Source organism: Falco rusticolus, chromosome 14 (assembly GCF_015220075.1).
Source record: "Falco rusticolus isolate bFalRus1 chromosome 14, bFalRus1.pri, whole genome shotgun sequence".
Taxonomy (NCBI): Eukaryota; Metazoa; Chordata; class Aves; order Falconiformes; family Falconidae; genus Falco; species Falco rusticolus.
In genome coordinates this window covers 6882349-6907023 of record NC_051200.1, presented here as the reverse complement: position 1 = coordinate 6907023, position 24675 = coordinate 6882349, and the positions used below count along the sequence as shown (strand labels likewise).

The window sequence follows — 24675 nt, the reverse complement described above, 5'->3', positions numbered from 1 at the left end:
TGGTCCCTCTGTGAGGGGATTATCCTCTTCCGCTCGCTCCCCACCAGCATTTAGCCAGTTTGAGCAACAGTCGGCGGAGCGGGTCAGGATCACCTACCCGGTGAGAAACGATGCTCCTCACGGAGGGGGTGGCTGCGGGAGCCAGTTGGTGCCGTTCGCACACTGGCTGCCCTTGCGTACCTGCAGACACTGGCTGTGGCGTGTGAGAGGCAGCTAAATCTTCCCTAGAGATGGGAGAAGTCACCTGGCTGTGAGCAGGAGGTCAGCACGTGTGTGGAGGTACCAAGAGCAGTAACTTGGCTTTGTAGCTGGGCCATGGCTTCACAGAGGGGGCACAGGACAATCTCTCCAAGAGCCCATGAAGGAGCTTGCATGGGCATATCTCTTCCTAGAGCTGAAAAGCTGAACTGTTTCTCAAAGTTCTTAGTCAGATACTGATCTTGAAGGCTGCTGTTGGCCAGCGAGAGGTGCCCGACTGACGACAGCAAGGAAAAATTGCCTCCTAATGACTCGTAAAGGGAGGACATGTAAATGAGCTTCAGATATCCACGATCTTCTCTACATGTGCAAGAAGGAGCTCCTATAAAGCCTTGATTCCATGGTTCCTTTCTGCCAACCCCATTTCCAACCAGGATCACTTTTGAAGGTTTCTTTTAGTGTGGAGACCTATCTGCGAGGAACTGGACCAATACCAGCTCCTCATTTCAGATGAACAGATGGTAATGACTTTCAGCCACTTCAGACCTGGGCAGACTCCAGCTAGTGACCTATTTTATAGTCTTGGCCGTTTCCCTAAACATCACAACGTCTCCCAGATAGACGCCATCCCAGCTCTGTAGGTTAAGCTGGATACACCATTGCTGTTCCAAGCGTGCACAGTGACTGCTGTCAGCGTGACATTGCTCTCGCAGTTACAACAAGAGTTACAACAAATGATTTTAAAACCATTTCACGGCAGGTACCGTTCACGCTCCCCACTTGTTGCTGGGTGTTTGTCCCCCCAGCATATCTAAGAACGAAATGACTTTTCCTGTATTTTCATAGTTGTTGCTTGTTTCTGCTCAGAAACATTTTACGTTGTGCACTAATTAGCTTATAAAGGCATTTAAATGGCAATCAATGGATTACATCAATTCCCTTTTGGCTTTCAAAGGGCACTCATCCATATTGAAAAGGAAGAGAAAGAACCTTGCCTTGGATATTTATTAATACGCAGTCTCAGATTAAGGGCTCCAAAATACCTCTTTCTCTTTCTTGAAAAGTGGCAAAGGCCTGTACTAAAATGCAATTTCAAATCACTAAGTTACTGCTTTTAAAGGTGTATCTGTTAGAATTAACATCTTCTAATACATTGAATTAAAGCCTCAGCATATCTGAGCAGCTCACCAAATCAATATAACACCATTTAATCCAAATTCAGCACTGAGCCTAGGTATAATACCACAGTCTAATAGGTTTCACACCTCCAATATGCATATTTTCAAAAGGCATGACCTTTACAACCAATTAGTAATTCTTATGTAAACTTGGCTGTATTTGAACTTCAGCAGAAGCAGAACATGTTTCTAGACATTTAGAAATTTAAATTGCTCTTGAATTTATGGTGGTTTCTTTTAATTGATAGCAGGTATCTGTGTTAAGGGGCTTCGTAAAATAACTTTCAAAGTACGTGTGTGTGATCATGGACAAACCGAGCTGACCTGCTCGTACACTTCACTGAAAACCTGTGGGGTTTTTTTGAAAACCCGTATTGCAGAAGGTGTTCTTGGGGTTGATCTGGTGTGACAAGGCTTTACAGGCTGAGATACTGAGGCAGGGAACGTGTAGCAACATCTCGCATTAGGTCCTTCTGCCTTTTGTGGGAAATTGAAGGCGGCACGTATCACACCATTAACAGTGTAGCTAATCACTGTTAACTAAAACTAAGGGAAAAGGCGTCCTCAAAGGGCTGACATTTTATTGCAGAGCTTTGTATTTTTCTCAGCAGTAGTTTCCAGGATGTCCCTGACAAAACCAGTCTGCTGATGGCTCCCCTGTGCCTCAATGAGATGACTTACTGCTCTGAAGTCAGTTACTGGTTTTTTCTCCTGGAAACGGCATTAATTGCCAGTCCTGTTAGGAGTTTCAGTAGAACGGCCAAAGATCCTTTGGGCATGATGCTTCCCACTCTTACAGTTGGTTGCTCCTACCTGGTACTGATGTTCATGAGTGTTGGGTAGAGTTTGACGTTGACGTTGCTTCTGCTGTCAATAAAGACTTTAGGCTCAGTGCCTGGAGAAGTCACACAGGCTGACAGCCTTCAAGCACGGCTTAGGTACTTCAGATAGTATTTTTAGGAACTTTTTTGCAATGCAGTAAAAAATTCACAGCTAAGGCTAAAGTCTCCATTAGGCACGTGGGCGTGATAGCTGACTTGAGGACACCAAGGAGCCTGCATATGCTTTCCTTGTGCCTCCTGTGTGAAGGCCTTGCCTCTCATTGCCCTTGCATAGTCTGCCCAGATGCTTCAGTAATATTTTGCTCTTAATTCGTCTTTTGCGAGAAGGTGATATTGTTCTTCTACACCTTTGTGGGCATGTTCAGCACTTGAAATTCCTCTTCAGCAGTTTCCTCAAAAAGCAGTTCTTCCCAAACCAGGTTCAGATGTGAGGCCATTCTGGGCTTTGTGTATAGATAACATATGATATAAAACTACAGGTTTTAGGATGCAGGAAATTGTGGTTTTATCAAGTCTGAATTAGTTCAGAAAGAGCAGATAGAACAGCACGAGATGCCCTGGCAGGAGATTTTGTGTTTCTGTCCGCAGTACTGGTTGCCCATGCTGAGGAAGGTGCTTTGACATGGAAACAGGTATCAGAAAAAGCATGTCAGTATGGCAAGGGGACTAGTGGGGCACCCCTTGAAAAGAATTTTAAGTACAATTTGTTTAGCTGGTAAAACTGAAGCCAATACAGAAAACAATTTGTTCAAAAGAAAAAAAAAAAAAACCACCACTGGGCAGATTACGACCAAAGCAAAAAATAAACATTTATCTGAAAAAAACAGTGAAAGAACAAATTAACAGACTGACCCCAAATTCCTTGGAAATTAAAACCACATTCCTTAAACCCATCAAAAGGGTTTTGAAATACCTTCCAATAAAAGCTCTGGGCATAACTCAGCCCTCCCCTCCTGTTCAGGCTGTGCTCCGTAGCAGGCTGTAGGAGGTGGGACTGGTGGCACTGGTGATGCCAGCGCGTCCCTCCCGGCTCCCAGGGGCAAAGTGCGGCTGGATCCTGCCCTGGCTGGCAGCATGCAGAGAGGACTGCCCATCACGGTGTCCCCCGAGAGGACTGCCGGTCACAGTGTCCCCCGAGAGGACTGCCCATCACGGTGCCCCCTGGGGCCCTGGGCAAGGGCAGGCTGTGGCAGACAAGCTGGTCCTGCGGGCGCGCAGCCAGGCGGGAGCACGGCACCATCCCAGCCCCAGTAGGGAAAGAGGGAGAAATCCTGACCGTAATGCGCTTTGAAGCACTACCATGTTACATCCAGGTGTAAGATAAAGAGCTCGTTGCTTTCCTCTGATGGTAAGGTTGTGTGAAGACAAGAGGTAAGGGAAATAAATTCTATCAGCGAGCGGTTTAGGTAAGGAAAAGCCTTGAATTATGAACCAACAGCTGCCGTGTGATCATTATGCATTCTGTGCCATGGAACGATATCGGGATCGTCATTAGAGCCTATTAAAAACACCATGGTGAGCTCCGTGCATGCAGCGCTAAGGGCTTCATCTGTAGTTAAACTCTTTGATTTTTAATTTCAAAATTTATTTTGCTAGTGAAGATGAAGGACTTGCTTCTAGCTCAGCATTCATACAACTGCTTTGCTTTTGCCTTTGGATAAAAGTATGATTAGCAGTCTTAAGCTTTGTGTGTTCTTGGCATCGAGCAAAACAACATAGTCATCATAACAAATGTCTGACAAAAATATTGAAGTGTGATTGTATTTATGGACTTTAAAGAACAGAACATCACAGAGAAGTGATAGCTTCCAAGTATGAGCTGTATAGATCTTTGATAAGCAGTGTGGCAGCGATTAATCAGAAAAAGGGCTGCGGTTTAACTGTTTTTCAACACTGAAAGTGTGGAAAACACATTCACCCATATATCCTCACTCCCTTCCCTGTTTGATATAGGTGGGGGTGTGCCCAGATATTAAAAGGTGAATGCATGTGTGCAGAGAGATCACAGCCTCTCCCTTGTGTGAATGATAGATGATCTACTTGGGGGGTTTCTTTTCTCTTAATCTGTTGAACCTCCTTTCTGCCACATGGCTAAGAGGCAGTTTTAAAGCCAGCAGGAAATCAAATGTGACATAATTACAAAAGAAATGCTTTCCCGTGAGGTGATCTAATGTCTTTAAGCCTATAGATTGGAGAGGAAGATGCATCCTTACGGGAACTAGAATTAACAGCTCATCCATCATCCGCTCCTTGGAAAGGAAGCGTTTGGATGGTGCTGGGGTTAAGGTGGCTGAACCGTTCTACTGATTTCAGCATCCAGCCTGGATTTAACGAAGCTTTCAGTCAACACTTGATAACAAATATTTGCACGAATCTTTCCTTTATCTTCAATAACAGATGGCATTTGTCTATCCACTGTACCCATGCTTGTGGTTGAGGCTTTCCAGCTCACCTATGGCTGGATACTGCTGGGAAGTTGATCTGGATAAGCAGGGGGCTGCCGGCGAGGCAGTGGGGGTGGCCGGTGTCCCTGGGCTGGGCGCGGGTGGGTGCAGCCGGTGGCAAAGCCCAGTCCAGCAGCTGGCAGCGGGTTAACGCCGGAGCCGCGGCTGCACCGCAGAGGCGAGCAGTGAGCGCCACGGGGAGAAATCACTGGCTGTTGGAATGCTCTACTTCTGGGAGAGCAGCTCTGTGATAATGATAATGACAGCGCTCAAGACAGCCAGGACCCTGGTTTTTCAAGTCTCTCCCTAGTTTACGTAATGCTGCTGTCTCACATTAATACATGCTTATTAGGGATTCATTTAAAATACATGGGTGCTGATAGATTACTCACAGCGCTGCTACCGTTACTTTTGCATAATTAGAAAATACATGAAGGTTTAGAAGCTCTAATGATGTGAATATGAAACATCCCCTCTTGCAGTCCACTGGGGTTTCTCCATCATTGCCTGTATATTGGCCTGTTCTGTCTGGAGCTGAAAGCTCATTAGACCTGACAGTGCTCAGATCGTGTGCTGGAAACGCCGTTCTCTGTTAATTTATTACGGGCCAGATCCAGAGCAGGGCTGGTGAACTGCTCAGCTGCCCAGGCGAGCCTACCCTGCTGAACATGTCACTGCTGGAAAGGTGCCCCTTAGCCTGCAGGCTGACGTAAGCCCTCCCTCCGGCCGGCTGGGGTGTGCGCTGCCTTCTGCGCCCCAGGCGGGCAGGGATGCGGGCAGGGATGCAGGCAGGGATGCAGGCAGGGATGCAGGCATGGAGGCAGGCAGGCAGGGAAGCAGGTGGGCAGGGAGGCAGGCGGGCAGGCCGAGAGGCAGGGAGGTGGGCAGGCAGGCAGGCAGGCAGGGAGGCAGGCAGACACAGCACCACCGTGCTGAGCCCCAGTGGTGCCGCCCAGCCCCACGGTCTCCCCGCGCTGCCCAAGCTCTGGCACTGGCTGTGAATCACAGAGGGTTTACAAAGGCGGCTTGGCTCTTGGTGAAGGCTTTCATTTTAATTTCCCAGTCAGCATTGCAACGAGGACGAATGGGTAGCAGCAGTGAAGTCAGGAGATTAATATAGGCATAGTCTGAAGTTCAGTCTGGTGCCAGGAAAGGACGTCTTCAAATCTTGATTTACGTTCTGCTGCTCAGACTGTTACTGACATGTCGGTGACGTCTAGTTACCGCCAGAGCGACTCTTTGCTTGTCTGTTTTTGTGAGTGGAGCTCACTCCAGAAGAGATGTCTACAGCTACATGTCTGCAGCTACGGCACATTGCCTGCCTGCTGCCAGAGCTCACCTTTTCCAAATGACCGTGATATGCAGGGAGAAAGTCTCAGAAGAAAACTCCTACAGTTGCGCAGTATTTTTAGAAGATGAAGTTTCTGTTGTAATTGGGCCGCTATGTCTGTCAGGTGTGGAAAAACTAGTGTTGCTGAATCCTGGAGGGGTTTCTGCGGACTGCTTCCCCAGCTGCCATTGAGTCCCCCTCCCCAGCGCCGGCGGACCCCCACCCCAGCCCCAGCAGGGGAGCAGCCTGGGGGGGCTGAAGGGGCTGTCTGCCAGAGGCAGAGCTGTGCTCCCAGCCCTGCTCAGGGGTTGTCTGAATCTTGATGGAGGGAATCCTGGAGGAAAGCGGGCAAATTCCCCGGGGTTTTGGGTCTGATCCTTCAGCTCTCTGGGCTTCATTTGCCCCAACTGGGAAGGGAAGGTGCCGTCCCTAAGGCAGAAGTTACATCATGGATTTGAACAACAAAACAACATCTCCCATCACAAACTTGACGGTGAAATACTATTATTCACCAGCCCACCCTTCCTTTTACATTTATGCTTTTGTTACCAAAGATTTGTATATTCCTACAAAGACACAAACTAGTTCATATACACATGCTTGAACCTTGGTTATCTATGGCATCCCACAGATTCATAAACTATGGGTAGAGGTTGGTAAATCTGGGGGTTGGCCTTGCTAAAAGAGAAATCCCTGTCCATGCTCATGGCATCTGACCTACTTTCTACTGCTGAGAGTGTAATAAAAACAAAGGGTTCATGTAATGATGGCATTGATTTTTCTGTCCATATAGGTAAGTAAATTGTTGGCATGGCAAGTTATCTGTGGCTAAAAGCTGTGACATTGATCAGTTACACTTCACCCTATGACCTTCAGTAAATGACATCCCTGCTTTCATGTCTGCACTTGGGAAAGGGGACTAATGGTGCCTACTGGCCTTCCACCTGTTTTTACTTTTTCAGTAAAGAGCTTGGAAAACTCAGGCAGAGGGACATTACTAATAAAATTTATCCTGTTCTTCTTACTAAGGTAGCACCACTGGGCTGGCCTCCATGTGCTCCAGAGCTGGCGCTGGGCTGGGGGCTCCAATCGCTGTCCCTCGCTCCTCCCAGAGGCAGCTGTGGCAGGGTGGCTCGATGTCAGGCTTGCGCAGGAGCGGGAAGGCAGCAAATCAAAGCTTTGCCCAAAAGACCAAGGCAGTGGTAGCCACTCCGTTGCAGTTTGCCATATTGAAAGTCCAAGAAAGCAACTGCCTAAAAGTGATGGATCTTAAGGTGATCCCCAAGCCAGGCAGCAGCGCCGCTACCAAGGCGGTCTGCTGGCATTTTTTCACTCCTGTTTAGTAGCTTGCTTTTTAATGGTTCATAAGCTACTCTATTCATTAGCTGCTGTGGAAGAGCTAATTGCACACGTGGAAAAAGAGCAATGAGTGATGATAATGAAGCTAAGGTTCACACTTAACTACCTAGGTTCATATCAGTGAGGTGTGCATCTATATAAAGGCAGCATGTATTATTCAGATTAAATACCTCCACTGTTTTTAGTATGGACCTTTGTGTTTTGTATCAGCAACATCTGTCTGACTTAGGGCTATAAATTTCCCTTGTTAAAGAGCTGTAAATTGGTCATAGGGGTGGTGCAGCAGAGGAGTGTGTTAACTCTGCTGCTTTAGGTCCCTTTATCGATGTCTCTGCCCACCTCTGGGTGCATGCCATGGTGAAGATGCTCCATCCACGTTGCACTTGTCTCTCTGCCATTTGCTGCCCTTCCCTGTTGGGTTTACTGCATTTCAATGTGTGCTGCCTACTCTAAAGCATATTAAAGTTTACATAGCCTGGACCCAGCCCTGAGACCAGGCAGTGTAACTGGCTTCCTTCTGGGTCTTCTCCCTCTCCAGTATGCCTGTTCCATTTCTTACGCTGATACTGCCCAGCATGAAACATTTTCCTGTTCTTCTGTATAGCCCAGCTCCTGGATTCGTGGGGGGACATTATCTCTTTCTCTCCTCCTTTTTTTTTTTTTAAGCTTGTTTATCAGGCCTCTGGTTGTGAAGACATAAGTAAAAAAAATAACATCAGTATAATCTAAAATGTTAAACGTACAGAGTAAAAAAGGGATAATATATAAATTAATTTTAAATTTAAAACTGATTTGAGCGAATTTGGCTCGTGACTGGACCAACAATAACCACCTATAAGAAAATGGGAAATAATTTCCTGGTGCCTGTCCTAAGAAACAAAGGACCATTTTGGCCATTGTAATAAAACATCCCAATGGGGTGCCTGAGGCGGGCATTTTGAAGAAGACCTGCAGGTTACAAAGAAGGCGGCAGAGAAGGCAAAAAGGTCTAAAATAGGCAAAGGGCATCCTTGTAACGTACTTTAACTATAGAGGGAAAATTCTGTTTCTTTCAACTACAATAGCTTCACTGCTCCTCAGTAGTGGAGGAGGTGACACGATGTCACTTTTAGCAGAAGTGTGAGACAGATGTCTGCAGAGGGGGAAAGGTAATTTGGTCAATGGGAGAAGGCTTCAGCCACAAAGATATTTTACAGCTAAATTTAACCAATGTCAAAGAATCGCCCAACATGTGCTGGGTTTTACAGTATATCTCTAGGCGGTTTGGGGCATGCAAGAGTGAAACCAAAGCATCTGTCCCGCTCAGCTGGAGCCAGGTTTGTGGGTGCTGGGGTTTTTGTTGTTGTGCAATCAGTTGAAGAAATCACTGCAACTGAGAGGTTAGAGCTGCCTCCTTCCCACTGCCTCTAACGCACCCCAGCCCCATCCAGCTGCACTTTTCGATGTTGTGGCATACTGTGGGCTTGTTTGATTTTTCATTTCGGTACTGGAGCCAACAACACATCAAAACGAAGAGAATTATAATGAAAGACGGTGTTAAAATTGGGGACTGATTGAATTGGCACCTTCTTCTGAAACGAGCACGTTGCTACCCAGAAGCAACGTGTATTTAGGTACTGGTGAGTAACGGGCTAAGGGAAGCGGCTCCCCAGCGTGAGAGCTGCTCTGCGGACACGGAAGGGAGTTGCCTGCAGCCCCATGCTGAGGTGTGTGTGGCTCCTACTTCTGCATCAACATCTCTAAATTAAAAAAAAAGCCAACACTATTGGCAAAGCAAAGGCCGGCTCTATTTATATCTGCAGTAAGGCTGCGGTAATGAAAAGATGCTTTAATGTGTCCCAAGGCCTAGATGAAACACTGAAAATGTTGCTTTTAAGAAAAAAATGATAATAATATCCCCTTGAAATCCCATGGAAATGTGCGTGACGGTCTTCTTGAGAGCAATATCAAAGAAGTGAAACAGGAGTTGCAGAGCATGGGGAGTTACTGCAGTTATGAGCTTTGAATTGGTCTAAGTCTTTGCTTTTAAGCTTTTTCCCTAAATATCTCTTTAAAAGTAACACTTTAATGAGAGGGAGAATGTTTTACTGCCCCTGAACTCCAGCGGTAGTGCCGATCTGTCACACCTTACCTTATTTTGGAGTGTAAATCCTTTCCCTACGGTTGCTCCTGCTGTCTGGCCCCCCTCGCAGGTGTCAGACTCCTGGGGGGGCACATGGGGGCTGGAAGGGGCAGCATGAATGTCTGCAGAGGAGGACAGATGGGTGAAAATGTTCTTTCAGCACAGGATTTGCAGCTTTATAGTTAAAAAGGAAAGGAATGTTCCTTTTCCGAAAGTCTTCAGGGGGTTCTGGGGTTTGCTTTGTGGCAATTGGAAAATAGGAAAAAGGGAAATATTTACTCAAAATACCATCTTTCATCACACTGACTCTTTGACCAGCTTTAGTCAGTGGGTTGTTTCATGTGGTTGAGCAGGTGTGAAATGTGCCCCCTGGGGCACAAAATGCCCTTGAGCACTTCTGAGGGGGTCTGCAGGTTTTGCAGCTCCTCTGGTGGCACTGTCCCTTTCTCTAAGAAGCCTCATCATAAATCATCATTTTGGCCTCATTGCAAATTTAGGGGAACGGCTGCAAAGAGTGGCACGAACTGAGCAGGACACAGTGGCCAGAGCCCATCGCCTCGCTGGTCCCCGCTGCCGGGACATCGGCGGGACCTCCCCAAGCCCCCCCAGCCCCCCCAGCCAGGCTCTGGCTGCTCCCAAGCCAACGTGTGCCCGAGGCATTTTACCCCAGCCTTTCCCTGTCAATACCTGCTGTGTCCATTTCTAGCTTGCTTTTTTGTCTGCTTCTGCTAGATCAGACTGCTATGCTCATTTAGCTAATTTGACGATAGTAACAAGGTATTGCAAAAATCCCGCTTGGCAGAAGAAAAGGGAGGCAGCGATCATAGAGAACTGCACTGATACTTATTAACTGCGTCATCCAAAAGAGTTAAATGAAGGGAGCAAACGATAAGGCTTAGGCTATTTGTTCAAGTTGAAGAGAGATCTGGTTTTGAGTCATGGAATTTGGTTTTTTGAAGCATGAATGATGGCATTCACCCTTTGCCCTTGGAGCAGGGAACATGCTTTGTTTGGACCATTTGCAGCCCTGAGCGTGCTGCTGGCACTCATCAGATAACTGTTATTATTAACAATGCACAGATGTATTGGCAATTGCTTTTAGGTAATCAGGCCAGCTGGAAAGAGTATGAAAGAACTTATTAAAGACAGATATTCTGATGTGAGTTAGAAGATGAAAAGGAAAAGAAAGTCTGGTTTATCTATGTAATTAAAGGCACACTCTGCAGAGGAAAACAAACAAAAGCATACGTAGTGCATGCACAATTTTTGAAAGCTAACCGCTTTAGTTTGCTGAGAGGTAGAAAGAGAAAGAATAAAGCTGCATTTTTACCTTCCTTTTGTCCCGTAGATGCCCATTTGCAAATATAAATGGGCAGGTGCTTTTGTATTATTTATGTTAAAAGAAGATGAAGGTTGTAAGGACAAGCAGCTTGAATCTAGGGCACGCCAGAATTGCCATTGCGCAGGCAGCCTCTGGGTTGGCCAGCCAGGCTGTTCCTGTCACCGTTCTGCACGAGGAAACCGCACAAGAGCAGGCAGGTCAGCCGTGGGCAGCGCCGTGCCTTGGGCTGTGCCATGTGCTGCCCACGCTGCCTGCTCTGCTTCTCGTGCAGGTGGGCACAGCTGCCAGGCGGGCTCTGCTGCCCACAGGGCACGGACATGGTGGCAGCCGCTGACAGCCACCATCTCCTAGCACCTCTGGTAGCTCTGGGGTCCCCATGGCCCCTCCGGCAGGTGCCCTGGGCAGCTCCAGCAGGGAGGGATGCGTGAAACGCCCATGTGCAGCAAGGGGGCTGTTGGCAAAGCCGGAGACACAGGTCGGTGCGCTCTGAGAGGGTGCCTCGGGTAATGGCTGACAAAGCAGCGTGTTGTAACTGCTGAGATGTCTCTTCTCAGCTGGGGCTGGGTACTGCCCCTCTCCAAGCACGCACACCCCCCAGCCTGAGGCTGGCAGGGGCAGCAGCGGTGCCGGTGCAGGGCAGCAGGTGCACGCTCCCCCCAGGAGCTGGGCTGCCGCGCATCCCCATCCCAGGTTATTCGGTGTTTGCTGTTGCAGGGGGCAGCCAGGCAAACCCCCCAGATTCCTTCTGCTTACCTGTGTAAGGACCATTTCAGGCGCTATTTATATCCCCTTCCTCCCACCGCTGCTTCGCTCCCAACGCTGGATAGACGGAGCCGTACAGCCCATGTTTAGCCAAAACCAGCTCCCTGCTGAAATCCCTCTGGCTTGTTTTTCACACCCACCACCCAGCCAGCTCCTCACGAAGCCTGTATTGTCTCTCTGATTTCCTGTTGTTAGCTGGCTTGCATTTTCAGTTGTTTTTTAAGCTCATCAGGAAGGATAATTAAAATAAAATCTTGCCCTCCATGCTCCTCTCCAGCCGTCGTAGCGCACGAGCTGAGCATGGTAATCTGAAGAGCAGTGAAGGCAGGACTTACTCCCTGTGAAATGTTTGGCGGCTGGTTGTTAAGCTTTTCATTATTCAAAACAGATTATATTGTCCTGAATGAGGAGGAAACATGTCTCCATCATCGAGCTGATGGACATTAACGGTCCTCTGCCGCAAGTTTGTTAAATTTGGACTAGATTTAGCTACTGCCTGCCTCATTCCCGTTCTGCAAGGAAGGCTGCAGACGGGGAACTGGCAAGGAGTAGGAGGCATAAATTCGAGATACCCACAGCTTGGACCAAAAGCCTTATATAAATCTTTTGGATTTCCATACTTTAGAGAAATACCATTGGCATTACTGCCTTCTGTCAGCCAAGCAGGAAAGTTTAACCGGTAGTCCAGGGTACCAATGCTTAAGAGTCTGGAGGTGGCTTTAAGATCTGAGGGTGGTTTAAATGTTCCTGGTGAGGAAGAGGGAGAAGGGGAAGTAACACATTTCTCAACATTTCCAGGTTTGCACCTGTACGCAGAGCTAGAGGCTGTTAGGATTGGCTCAGTCTCAAAGCGAGGAAAATGGGAAAAGATCTATGAATACATGAGACACAAGCAGTTCACCAGCAATTCTTTCAGCTTATTGCTAATATTTTTGTTTGCTATCTTTTAGGAAAATGTAAAAGTGAATTTTGGAAGTTTAACTATTGACGCGTAAAGGATTTTGTAATTGCTATTTATACCTCTTATATGAGCGTCACTAGCAGAAGCCACTAGAGCTGTCCTGATCTGCTGTACCATAGACCTGCCATCGCCGCTGTGACGAGTGGACTCCTGCCTGGCTGGGAACTTGTAATAAGCAAATGTCGGTGTTTCCCAGCTGTGAGTTAGCACAAAAAAAGATGCTGAGGATCTGTGCAAGGAGGAAAGCCTTCTTGTGCATCTGTTGGCCATGATGGATGAGCGGGGATGTACCACCCCCCCCGTGGCTCGGAAGCGGAGCAGCATGCAGGCAGATAAGCCCGTGGCAGCACAGGAGCCGAGGCGCTGGGACGGGCTCGTGCCGTTTCTCATCCTGACGGCCGGGCTGCCAATTACATGGCAATTAGCAGAATAAATGCCTGAGATATGTTTCCCCCTCCCCAACCATTTTATGGTTTGGTCATTGTCCAGGGGCAATGTGTCTCTCTCAGAGCTACTTTGACTTTTTTATTTGTTAGCTTTAATCAGTTGCAGGGTGTTAATTATACCTCTAAGCCGACCAAGCCCAAGGAGCTGGGTCTAGTGCCCTTGCCAACACGACTCTTCATTTCCCTCCTTTCGTCTCTCCCAGAGGTCAAAAATAGCCGTCTACGAGAAAATGTGGTCGTACATGAAGTCGGCCGAGCCCTCGGTGTTCACCAAAACGACGGCGGACGGGGTGGCGAGGGTGCGGAAGTCCAAGGGGAAGTTTGCCTTCCTGCTGGAGTCGACGATGAACGAGTACATCGAGCAGCGCAAGCCCTGCGACACCATGAAAGTTGGCGGCAACCTGGATTCCAAGGGCTATGGTGTAGCAACCCCCAAAGGCTCAGCATTAAGGTGGGTGGAATAATATAACAATATCCATGTTGTTATAGTATTCCACCTACCCTGATGTATTGTGTTGTCATTTTCTTTCTTGTGGATTTTGAGGTAACTTTAAAGTTTAAAATCTTCAATATTCCATGGAGTTAAATAAGACGGTAAATTATGGTTTCATTTATTTAATGCATCCATTTTTTTTAGTGTTCTCTTCGTGTTGTCCTTTCTGATTGTTTGTTGCTGTTTTAATTTTACAGTTCAATGGCTTTTTCAATTTAAATGGTAAAAGCCGAGTTAACCTGCCATATGTGACGAATGTTAACTGCATGATGTGGTGTTCTTGTTACTTTTTTTCTCAAAGACGATTTCCCCATCCCGCACACTTCAGTTTTGAGCAAATGTTATCCTCCATGCCACCTTCCAATATTTAACCCTGTATTTGCTGTACAGACATTTTGATAGCTCCACGTTCTGTGAAATTTTAGCCAATTTGTCCTCTTGTGCTCCTTTTTTTATACGTTACGATTTCCTAAGCATTTGTGCATTTTTTTCTTACAAGTTATGTTTTATCGTTTCAAGAAATGCTGTTAACCTGGCAGTATTAAAACTGAATGAGCAAGGCCTCTTGGACAAATTGAAAAACAAATGGTGGTACGACAAAGGAGAGTGCGGCAGCGGGGGAGGTGACTCCAAGGTCAGCCTCAATGTCACCACAATCGGGTACCTTAGCAAAGAGTAATCGGCAAGGCTGTTATTTTACTTCTCAAGAAAAAAACCAAAAGCAAACAAAAAAACCCAAAAGGAACGCAGATTAAAACCATTTGAATAATTGTGGTGGGGGAAAAAAAAAAGCCATTTGCTTGCCCAGTAGCTCTTTCAAAGAAACGGTCTTATTTAACATCGTCAGCAGGCTTGGTCGAGCTGGGAAACCTGATTTAACTAACAGATAGAAAGTCCAGCGTTGGTGGGACCGATGAAGAGCAAATGGGTGCTTGTAACTGCACGAGAACCCAGCGATCCCAGCTGGCCACCGTACTGAGCCCTGAGGACGGGGCTTGTCCTTCGCCACGATCTGACTGCGATGCAGAGTGGGGGTTTTGGTGAGGTTTTCTTGGCCAGGATCAGCTGTGCCAGCACAGACCTGGAGGTGGGAGGGCTCCCTTCTCCTTTGCTCTTACAGGGAGGAGCCAGGCAAACCAGTACCAGCACGGGCTGCATTGCTGGCCCAAACTGGTGCCACCAGAGCCCTGGGAAGAAGCCTGGTCTCTGGGGAAGAGCTGCTTGGGTGGATCTGTAGCTCAGAGAAGGAAAGGGTGGCTGCTCATCTGATTGAAGCGTGGAGGCAAGAGTTAAGCAGCAGTCACAGCAAAGACATGTTGCACAGAGATGGCAGTCGCCCATCAGTGGTAAAATAATAACAATAACGGTAACGTGTAAGGAGCTAGAGCTTGCAGTAGGCAAAGCTGAAATGAGATACGTTGCTTGCAACGGGGAAGTATATTGATGCGCTAAACTAGAAATGAATCTTAAGAAAAGAGATTCTGGTAGTTTTGCCTAGCATATTCAAACGTCACCTTTTGCATGCCGCTGACAAGTCTGCACGCAGCTGCGCAGGAGCACTGTGTCTGCGTTCGCTGGGCTTTTGAGCCTGATGTGGATTGAAATCCTGGCTGTGGAAAAGCCTTCTGCGGAGCTGAGGCTTCCCCCAGTCTTTCAGGCAGCCTGTAGCTGCAAGACTCTCCAAGTTGCTTTAATGAGCTTGTGTATTGCAAAGGTTAGTGTGCTTTCATATTGCCAGCCTTGCCCTGTAAAACTGGCAATTTCTGCAGTCATCAACCTGGTGAGGAGAAGCTGTAGCTAGAGTAGGCTGGGTACGCTTGGTCACCTTGGGTACAGGAATTACCAAGAAAATTAATTTAAAATACATTGTTATACTGAAAACTACTGAGATTCATTTTCCTAGTGACACTCTCCTACAGCTAGTAAAACCAGTTCCTTAGAGAACAGTAACTCCTAATCTCTCTTATAAAAATGCTGCAGCTTTGGTCCAAAATCAATAGCAACAGTATTTTCAGTAAACTGCGGTTTCGGACAATTACTGCAAATTACTGCTGCGTTCTATTAATGAGTTGCTTACAGTTGGCTACGTAGGAAATGGCTCATCTACTCCTCTCTGACGTTAGCAAAAGCCACTGTGTAATAGTAAAGGGAGGAGAACTCTGGAATTCAGGTCTGTTCAATAACTGGAGGTCTGCAGTGCTCAGCAGCTGCCTGGATAGATGAGCACAAGCTTTTTTATGCTTTTCAGCTCTGCTGCTCATCCCTCACACAACATATTTATATAATCTTATACTTGCCAGTATATTAAATGTTTAATATTCTCCTGGGACCCAGCAACTCGTTGTCTGCTGCTGCCTCCATGAAAGAAAACTCTTTGTACAAACCAGCTTCAATGAACTTCATTGCTTCGAGTTCATTGAATTAAACCCAGCCAACTAATGCTTACAGCCCTAAGGAAACTAGAAAAGCTTTTTTAAATGGTCGTAATTAGGGCAGGGCATCCTTCTATTTTTGCTTGTGCTGAAGGAACTTTTACAAAGAGCGATACCCTATGTTAGCAAGCCTTTGGCCCTGGTCCCTGGGCGTTACGGTGGGCTGTGGGACCGTGGGTAGGTGTCCAGTGAAGAGGAAAGGGTACAGACACGGTGGCGTCTGTTTTGCTAGTTTAACGTGTCCATCACAAGGCGCTGCCTTGCTGCAGTTTGTCACAAGGTGCTGTGATGAAGGGCGACTTGTCTGAGCTGCAGGCGCTGGCTCTCGGGGGCACGGCTCAGCCGGCGGAACTCCCCAGGGAGGAGGACACGGGTGAGAAAGACCTCCCGTGGCACCGCAGGCTAGGGGAGGCAGGGAAGGGCTTAGCTGTTGTTTTAGAGACGTCGTAAATCCAAGGGCTTTTGTTGTTCCCAAGTGGCTTTTCTTTGGAGGTGGCGTTTTGTAGGCACTGAGTGCTTCAGGCTGCGATGCTGTGGCACTGCAGCCGATGGGCAGATGCCTTCCTGGCAGTGCACACCCCAGTCAGCCACTGCTGCCGAGCTCAGGCTGTGCCCAAGCCCCCCAGGAACCCCTCGGGAGCCCCTGGGGAAGGCGAGCACCCATGCTGCCTGCTGGGCACTGCGGCCCTGACACTCTCGCTGGCCTCTCTCTCCTCTTCTCCATCCTCCCACCTGAGTTGCTCTCGCCATCTCATCCCACCTCACCAGCTGATTGTTTATATGAACACGGCTTCATTTACAGAGCGTTTCATGGGAGTCACTTCAAAACTTCTGTTTTTCCCTTGAAGGAGGTGGTAGCTGCAGGGGGCATCAGAGAGGACGGGGGGTGAAGGTGCCTCCGCTGGAGAGATGCAGACCTGGCACCCCCCCCAGGGTGGCACGGGGACCATTACTCACTCGGAGCGGCTGTCTTTACCGGCTGAGCTGACAGACCACCTCTCTTAGCTTCGCCAGTAGAGACCCAGGCTTGGGAAACTGCTGCTCCGAGTTTGTGATCAGCCTCTTCCCACCTGCTGCCAGGGAGCTGTGCGTAGCCGTGAGGCATTGCGGGCGGAGGGTGACGGCTCCTTCGGCTGAATTCTGCTGTGCAGTCTGGTATTCTAGCTTGTACTGAAAGCCAGAGGTAAGTGTGCAGCCTGTTCAACTGTGCCAGGGCACATCGTCGTACCACAGAGAACCCCGTCGCCAGAAAATGCCCTCCCATGCTCCTCCTCCCCGCGGTGCAGTATGCGGTTTGCCTCTGCCTGGGGATGAAGGATTCTGAGTTGTGAGCTCACCTCGTGTTATTGTATCCTCATCGCCACTGGAAAGTTGAACAGTGACTTCAAATTCACAAGGATTCTGAGACTGACAGCAGGAAAAAGAAAAGGTATTCAATGGACTTTCTGCCAGTTCCTTAATCACAGTTACACAGACTGTAAGGTTAGTCCTGTGAGCATCTCGTGGTCTTGGGCTCCACTCGTAATTTAAGACTAAAAAGATTGTGCTGTTTTAATGAGATCGTTTTAAAGGCCTCAGCTGACATATGTCTCATTTCCAGTGCTCCCAGTATATGCCGGCGCTGGTGTGGAGCAGAGGGTGCCAGGCTGCCCTGCAGTGTCTTGGCCATCGGTACCGCCCTGGCGAAGCGCGTTACCCCATTTCGGTAGGGTTTTTATTTAAGAAGTCCGAAGGGGAACATGCTGCATCCATATGTAATTTGCCTGTGATGCATGTCAATATGTTCAGGCTGACTTGGCTGACAGGTGCAGACATTCGGGTACGTGCATCAAAATTTGTTCACTTCACTCTCCTAAATGAGCGTGAATTTAGTTTCGTCTGTTGGATTCATGGCAAAATTATACTGTCTTCAAATTCTCTTATGCATGTGAGCTGAGTTCTCAATCGTGAGAGAATGGAAAATAGCAGTTATAAAAAAACATATTCCAGGAAATATGTTACAGTGTATTACGAGTTTGGAAACTAATTATTTTGTTTATTATACAATCCTGTCATCTCAGAGCTGAGTGATGGCTGAATAGGAATTTAACAAGAAGTAGACAAAAGGGGATGCAGGCAGCGGTGGCAGGCTGAGTGACTTAAGTGAAACTAATTATTCAGTTGCATAGGAACAATTTTCTGCTAAGACAGATTTCTGTAGTTCTGCTGTTGATACATTTCTTGTATTCTTATACCTTCACGGTAACATCTAATGACAACCAACACTGAAGGAGAATGTTTGAATGCCGCATCTCGCCAACTTCACACGCCAAGATTCCTTGCTAATTATTTGACTTCATTGCTTTAACATATTCTTTTTTAGGGTGATATCTCTTTTGGAGTACATCTGTGAAATGACGTACGATGTAATACTACTTCATTTTTCAGTTGTTTCTTTTTAATCCCAGGATTGCTTTTCCAGCGTGCTGGCTGAGTTCTGCCCTCAGAGCCACGCTCCGTAAAGCATCACGTTCCTCAGCCCTTCCAAGCTGTGAGCGTGGCCATTAGCAGATGGGATTTGTTCCCCCATTCCTCTGTGCTATTTTGCTTTGATACATTTTCAGCACAGCCATTAGCATTTGCGGCATAATTTTTTTTAAGTGGCATATTTTTAGAAGAAATCTGTTACGCATTATTTTAGAGGGTACCTGACATCTAAAGAGCACCATTGCCAAACATGTTGTGCTTTAAAGAGAACATTTGGGGAAATGGCTATCTTAAAAAGATGCTGTACGATTTATTTGAGCAATTTGTTTGAAATTATGTTCATCAGTATGAATTTACTTGCCACCCATTCTATAGGCCTGGGTTATGATCTGGAAAAAGATAAAATGGCTGGTCAGAGCCAGTGATAGTAACTCAGAGCTAATTCATGCTCAGATCTGGGAAAGTAATATGAAATTATCGTATTGTGCAAATTACTGACAAAGCAAAATAATACTTTAAGAGGAAGACATCAGAATATTTGTTTAATTGGCAGCTATTACTTTATAGCATATTAGGAAATAACACGGTGTATGTTTTGTGTCAATAATGAAGTCTTAATGCTCTAGGAGTTCATCGGAGCATCTCGCTTAGAGCATTGCCAAGAAGGGCAGAGAGCCTGCTCTGCTTTGCAGAAATGTCTGTGCTGTTGTGCAGATCGTTCGAGGGCACTTTCCTGGGAACATAACCAGGAGACGCAGAACAGGAATTTGGGGTGAGCCGGTTGCCCAGGCTGGGAAGGAGCTGGTGGAGTCAGGGCTGGCATCTCAGAACTGGGAACCGGTTTGTTTTGCCTGTGTCACCTTTAGCATCGTGAGGAGTAGCTGTGCTGCCTTGAGGGAGCTGGACCTGAGGGTAGAAGGAGACGTGCTCGTGCTGGGGGCTGAGCCGGGCCCTGCAGGGTGACCGGGTCCTGCCTTTATGGCTGCAAGAAACCTTCGAGAAAGCCTGGTGACTCATGCGCTCATCCTGGTAATACCTGTGGTGCTTAACGGTTCATTTCCATAAATTGCTTGCATGAGTCATTTATCCTGCATTGTAAGCATCCATATGGGAAAAGCCGAAGCAGAGCTCCTTGGGACTGGAAGAGGAAAAAGGAAAGCCGGAGGCTGGAAGTGGGGCTGCCAACAGCAGGAGCAGGGCCCTTCCTTTGAGCATCTCCCTGGGGGCCGGGGCTTGGCTTGTTTCCTCTTTAATGGTAACTGCTGTCACTTAACATACAGGGGGAAAAGTAAATGCCTTTCTTCTTCTTCTTCAAAGTAATTCTGATGTTTCAGCCTTGAGCTCGTGGACGCAGGCACTTGTGCTGCCCTGGTGGATTTTTCTGGGCTCGCCGGCACTGTAATCGTGGGTCGGACACCTCTAGATTTACACATGCGACGTAGCTGCTTGCGGAATGGCTTGTGTAGCCTTTGGACTAAGCAGCGCCTGCCTGCAGCCTGCTGAGGAGCCTGAGCACAGGAGTCGCAGAAGAAGCTGCCCCAAGAGGAAAATATATCATAGAAGACGGGGGGAGAAATGGCTGTGGCTAGAGGCGAGAGAAAGAGAAGGTGAGGGGATGGCCTGCACGCAAGGTAAGTTGAGTCTCTTGCTCATATCCACCCAGGTTAGAGAGGATCCAGGCAATGGCAGGAAAGATCCACGCTGCTGTTGCAGGTGGGGTAGGTTTGAGCATGACAGCAAGCATCTACCCTCCCCTAACCTGCCTCCCTGCGGGGGCAGCTCTTCCTCCCACCCCCTCGCCACGTCCGTCTGTCAAGGCTCGGGCACCGCTGTGAATGAACTACAGTGCCTTGTTACAGCTTGCATTGCCTAATCCAATAGGCATGTATTATTGCATTAGCACTTGGCACTTCTATTAAATTATGATCCTGTTAGTACAGAGTTTAATTTGAGCTACATTTATGAAACATATAAATATACTTTCCTAGAGACAGTTGCTGCTGCCAAACACAGGCTGCAAGCTCCCTGCAAAGAGTGGAGGAACTTGCGGTCCCAGCTGGTAGCACATCTGGCTCTGTGCAGGTGTACCCAGCCTGTCTGTAGGTGTTACAATGGCATCATGCATCTGTGGCCGTCTTCCACGTTGCAGCAAATACAGCATCGGTTAAAACACCTGAATTTCAAATGGCATACCTAGTTGCTGCAAGGAAAAACCCCGTGGCTTCCACAAGGATGCAATGGTTGTGCCAGCCTGCCTCTAAAAAAACAGGCAAGAAATCTTGAACTGACCAAAGAACACTATTTATGGAAAAACACAGTAACGAAGACTAGAACAAAGTTCTGTTACTGAGAACTGTTGCAGCTATGAAATACTCAGCAGTAACTAAAACAACCCCCACCCCCTGGTGATCATTTGCATTGCATTTCAAATGGCCGTTGCCAAACCCCCCTTGAGCAGCCTTTGCAAAGCCTCCCGTTTGCCATCCGAGCAGAGCTGAGAGCCGGTGTGCCAGCGCTCTGAACCGAACGAAGCCACGCTCGTAGGCTGGCGCACCGCATCGGCACGGCAGGAGAAGCCACCGCCCGTCTCCATCTCCCACAGCCGCCGGCTCTGTCACTGCCAGTGTCCCAGCAGAAGGAAATTTGGAAAATTACTCGGTGTGCTATTTCATAGCTAAGATTTCTTGTCATCCCGTGATGCCCTTCGGTACCGAAAGGCACAACAGAGGCAGAAGGTGCCGTGACCTGCTGCGAAGGAGGGTCCCACCCCAGCTGCGGGTGACAGCCACGGCTGAGCCCACAACCCACACAGGCAGCTGGGGGGCTGCAGTCCCGGGGTGCTGCTGGCCAGCCCCCACCCCACCCACCCCCCGGCCCCTGGAGCACAGGGAACCCCTCTGGCTCTGCTGTGGAGGAGGAACAACATCCTCCTGCCAGGGGATTTACCGCCATGCTCGACGCCTCCAAGCTCTATCCCTGCCATCAGCCTGCTGTGTATTAGGTGGCTGGGGGATATATGGGGCTTGAGTTGCCAGGTTTTAATCTTCTGATTTTGAAAGCTCATCTTTTCAAACTAGGTGGCTTCAACTTTTTTCCTCTGCCCACCCTTAAAACATTTCAGTGCCTCAAATGTTAAATCTTGTAGATGCACAACTGCTGGTAACACAGGGCAGGGGAAGAATGGTGCGGGTCTGAAAAGGTAGCAAAGAGCAACCAAGTGTTCATTTCTTAAAGAAATGCCTGTGCTTTTTCCATGAATATGAAATGTTCAGTGTGAGGTACAGAAGATCGCATTTTGAGACAGAAGGTAACAAATGGGAACAGTGAGTAACCATTTGTTTTCATGCCTGTATTTCCAGGACTCTGTGCACCCCTGCTTGAAGTACCAGGTAACTGTAGTCCTTAAACAAACACAGTGGGTTTTAGTAATAAGCCCATTTCTATCTGAAATCTTCCCCATCCCTCACACGTGGGTGCATAGCAAAACGTGAAGTTGTGGCACAGAGAGATCGCTGAAGTGGTAAATCATGACAGGCAGATAGATCTGCTCTCGGAAAGAGCAGAACATTTGGACAATGCATTCACCCAAAGGTTTTGTATCTAGTCAGAAGTTATTTCGGTAACAAGATCTGACAAAAAGTCCATTCAATAGTTGCAGATCAGGCTGGGATTTATGGAGCTTGGGGGAATAAAGTGCCTGATTTGATTTAGATGGGTCTTTAACCTTAAGCAATGCCCTCTAGAGAATAATGCTGGATTTGGTATTTCTTCCTGGATTGTTTCTATCTTTATATTTTAAAGATACCAAGATGGTTGTTAGTGAGATTTTTATGGTAACCTGTCAAATTAAGCGGAGTGCTTGGGCTTGATGGCTGCGTTTGTTGGTGCCCTGTGCTGCCGCATGGGCCAGCTCGGGGACACAGAGGTGGGTCACTTGCAGTGAGCAGGACCAGAGGACCCGTGAGCATCCGCTCCCTCCTGCCGGAGCTGGACTGGGAATGCTGGTGATCCAGCGTGGTGCGTGGCTTGGAGGGGTTTCTCCATGGTGCTGGGTGCGCGGGGGCTGAAATCTCAGTGCAAGGCGGTGGTACAGCCGTTTGGTGGTGGCATCCTCCCTGTGCCCTTCGGATATTTACCTCTCGGAGCGTGGCAAAGGTGATGCTTCCCACATGTCCACAACAAGCTTCCTGCTCTGCTTCCCCTGAAGTCGGCGGAGATTTGCCAGTGACACCGACAGGAACGATTAATTCAGTGTTTTCAGTAGCTCTACCCTAGAGGATTTTAGGAAGCACTTTGAATTAAGAAAACGCTTGTTTGCCTGTGCCTTAGTCCACTTGCCTTTCCTCTGACACTATGAGGTGGATTTTAGAAACTCAAGCACTTAACGTCTAAACTCTCTGATGTTACAACGTTGTTGGTTGGGGTGTGCTGACATCAGCAATCACAGGGATGCTCCAGCCAGCAAGGACAGCTTTGGCTGCAAGAAACAAGAGGAAAAGAATTCCTGCTGCAGAATTGAAAGCACTCTAAATATGTCAGATTCCTAAATTAAAGGGATTAGGTACAAAATAACGGGGATTAAAAATAAAATAAGTCGAAAACCACTTTAAAATGTACTATCGGAGACCTGGTACCACCATGGACTTTGGCCTCTGTCCTGTCGCTGGGATTCAGACGAAAGCGTGAAGAGCCCTTGGCAGGGATGCGGCTCTCGGTCCGACTGCGCGGCTCTGGCTTGGGGGGAGGACATCATGCTGCATTAATCTTGCCATCTTCAGAGGGCTGGACTTGCCAGGAACCTCCTGTGGCTTTTTGTGTCTCTGATCCCACAAACCAGCGATAAACCTCGCCTAGCCAGATATTAGACCAGATTTACAGCTGTGCTGCGCCCGGGCGGTATGACACAGCCAGAGCCCAGGGGTGTCTTTGGTGTTGTAATTTTGCTTCCCCTGATGTTCCCAAATGGCCAGTGCCAGGGTACATGAAAACACAAACAGCTTTGCTGCAAATACCACATCCCTAGTGGTGTGTGCCAGCATTTCTACAGCGCTTCTCCAACTGGAGTTATTTGGCACCTGACGTCGTGTCATCGTACTGCTGGGGAAAATGCCAAAGGGCATGTCAGTGACCGTGCGGGATTCCATGTCACGGCAGATGCGTGTTAAGGACACGGGGCAGCGCGTCTCTGGCCTTCTAGCCAGACCTGTTAGCAAGGGACAAGGCTCCTTTTGGCCATGTTTGCCACGGGGCCAGCATCCATCTGCCTTGTGAGGAGGATCCCTGTTGCCACTGGCCTTACATTTCTTAGCTTTATCACTGCGTAAACCAATTGTCCCTGGGTGAGGTGACATACATCCCTCCCCACTGCGGCTGGGGACGCAGCCATCCTGCCTGTGTAGCCCTGCAGAAGCCACCAAGCCCTCCTGCACAGGGACCGCTCATAAGAGCAGTGGAGTTGTGGTGGTGGGAGGTTTTGCCCGGTGGTTGGCACCCTCCTGGGCTGGCCAGGCAGCTGGGCATCCCTCCCTGGGCTGAGGTGTTCATCAGCTCTTCCACAGCTTGTTCTCTGCTAGCCTGAGCTTCAGCCCCGGCCGTGAGCGGAGAAAGAATGTTTTCAAGGCCAGAGAGCTGCTCTCCCTGCAGATGTTCTCCTGATTTTCCTTCAAGCACGTGGGTGATTTCTTCACTCCAAAAAAAGCTATATTTGGACTCTAGATTCCGCAAGCAACAAGCGCTGAGAAAATGCCCCACTCTATCCTGTACACCAAATATTCTGTGGACCGTCAGAAACTGGCTGATGATGGGTGGAGGAACACCTGCAGTTTGTAAACCCCACGTGGTGAAAGGTGCCAGGGCAGCCCCACCGCCTGGGAGATTCAGTGCAACCCGTGCACTGCCCACCCCGTCCTGCACAGCTCCAAGGAGGCCCTTTAGTTAGTGCTTCAAAGAGCCTGTACTTGTTAGAACTTTTCTTTGCAGCTCCCTTTTCTGAAAGATTGCATCTAAAAATTCTGAATTAATTCTGAGCAATCTGGTTTGAGGGAACAGTGTGCTGTCTGCCGTGTTCATTTGCTCTCCTTGGCAATGATCGTTTTGGGGTATAACATTTATATTACATCCATTAGAGCACAGAATGGGATGTGAATTATCCAAAGCTGTTCCAATCACCACTTAAATCTCTATTGATTGCAAGTAATAAACATAACTACAGTGTTGCTGAGACGTTATGCCACTCAAACCCTGGTTACAGGCAGCTGACAAAAGTCTACAGATTGTTGGGTGAGATTTTTGAGTCCCAAA

The 24675-nt window shown here is 48.0% G+C and overlaps 1 protein-coding gene across 5 annotated transcripts in view; it reads left to right on the top strand.

Annotated features, from left to right (window-relative positions):
- The window catches only part of GRIA3 (glutamate ionotropic receptor AMPA type subunit 3), a 157682-nt gene that overhangs the window by 121234 nt on the left and 11773 nt on the right, over nt 1–24675 (top strand). For 4 of the 5 annotated variants that reach the window (XR_005107484.1, XM_037408043.1, XM_037408042.1 and 1 more), the window contains 2 exons: nt 13188–13435; nt 13997–14111. Coding sequence is in view for 4 of the 5 variants with exons in the window: in XM_037408043.1 (XP_037263940.1) it covers nt 13188–13435; nt 13997–14111 (363 nt within the window). In the remaining variant the exon portion in view is untranslated. The remainder of the gene's footprint in view (nt 1–13187; nt 13436–13996; nt 14112–24675) is intronic. The other variant, XM_037408044.1, reaches the window with a different exon arrangement.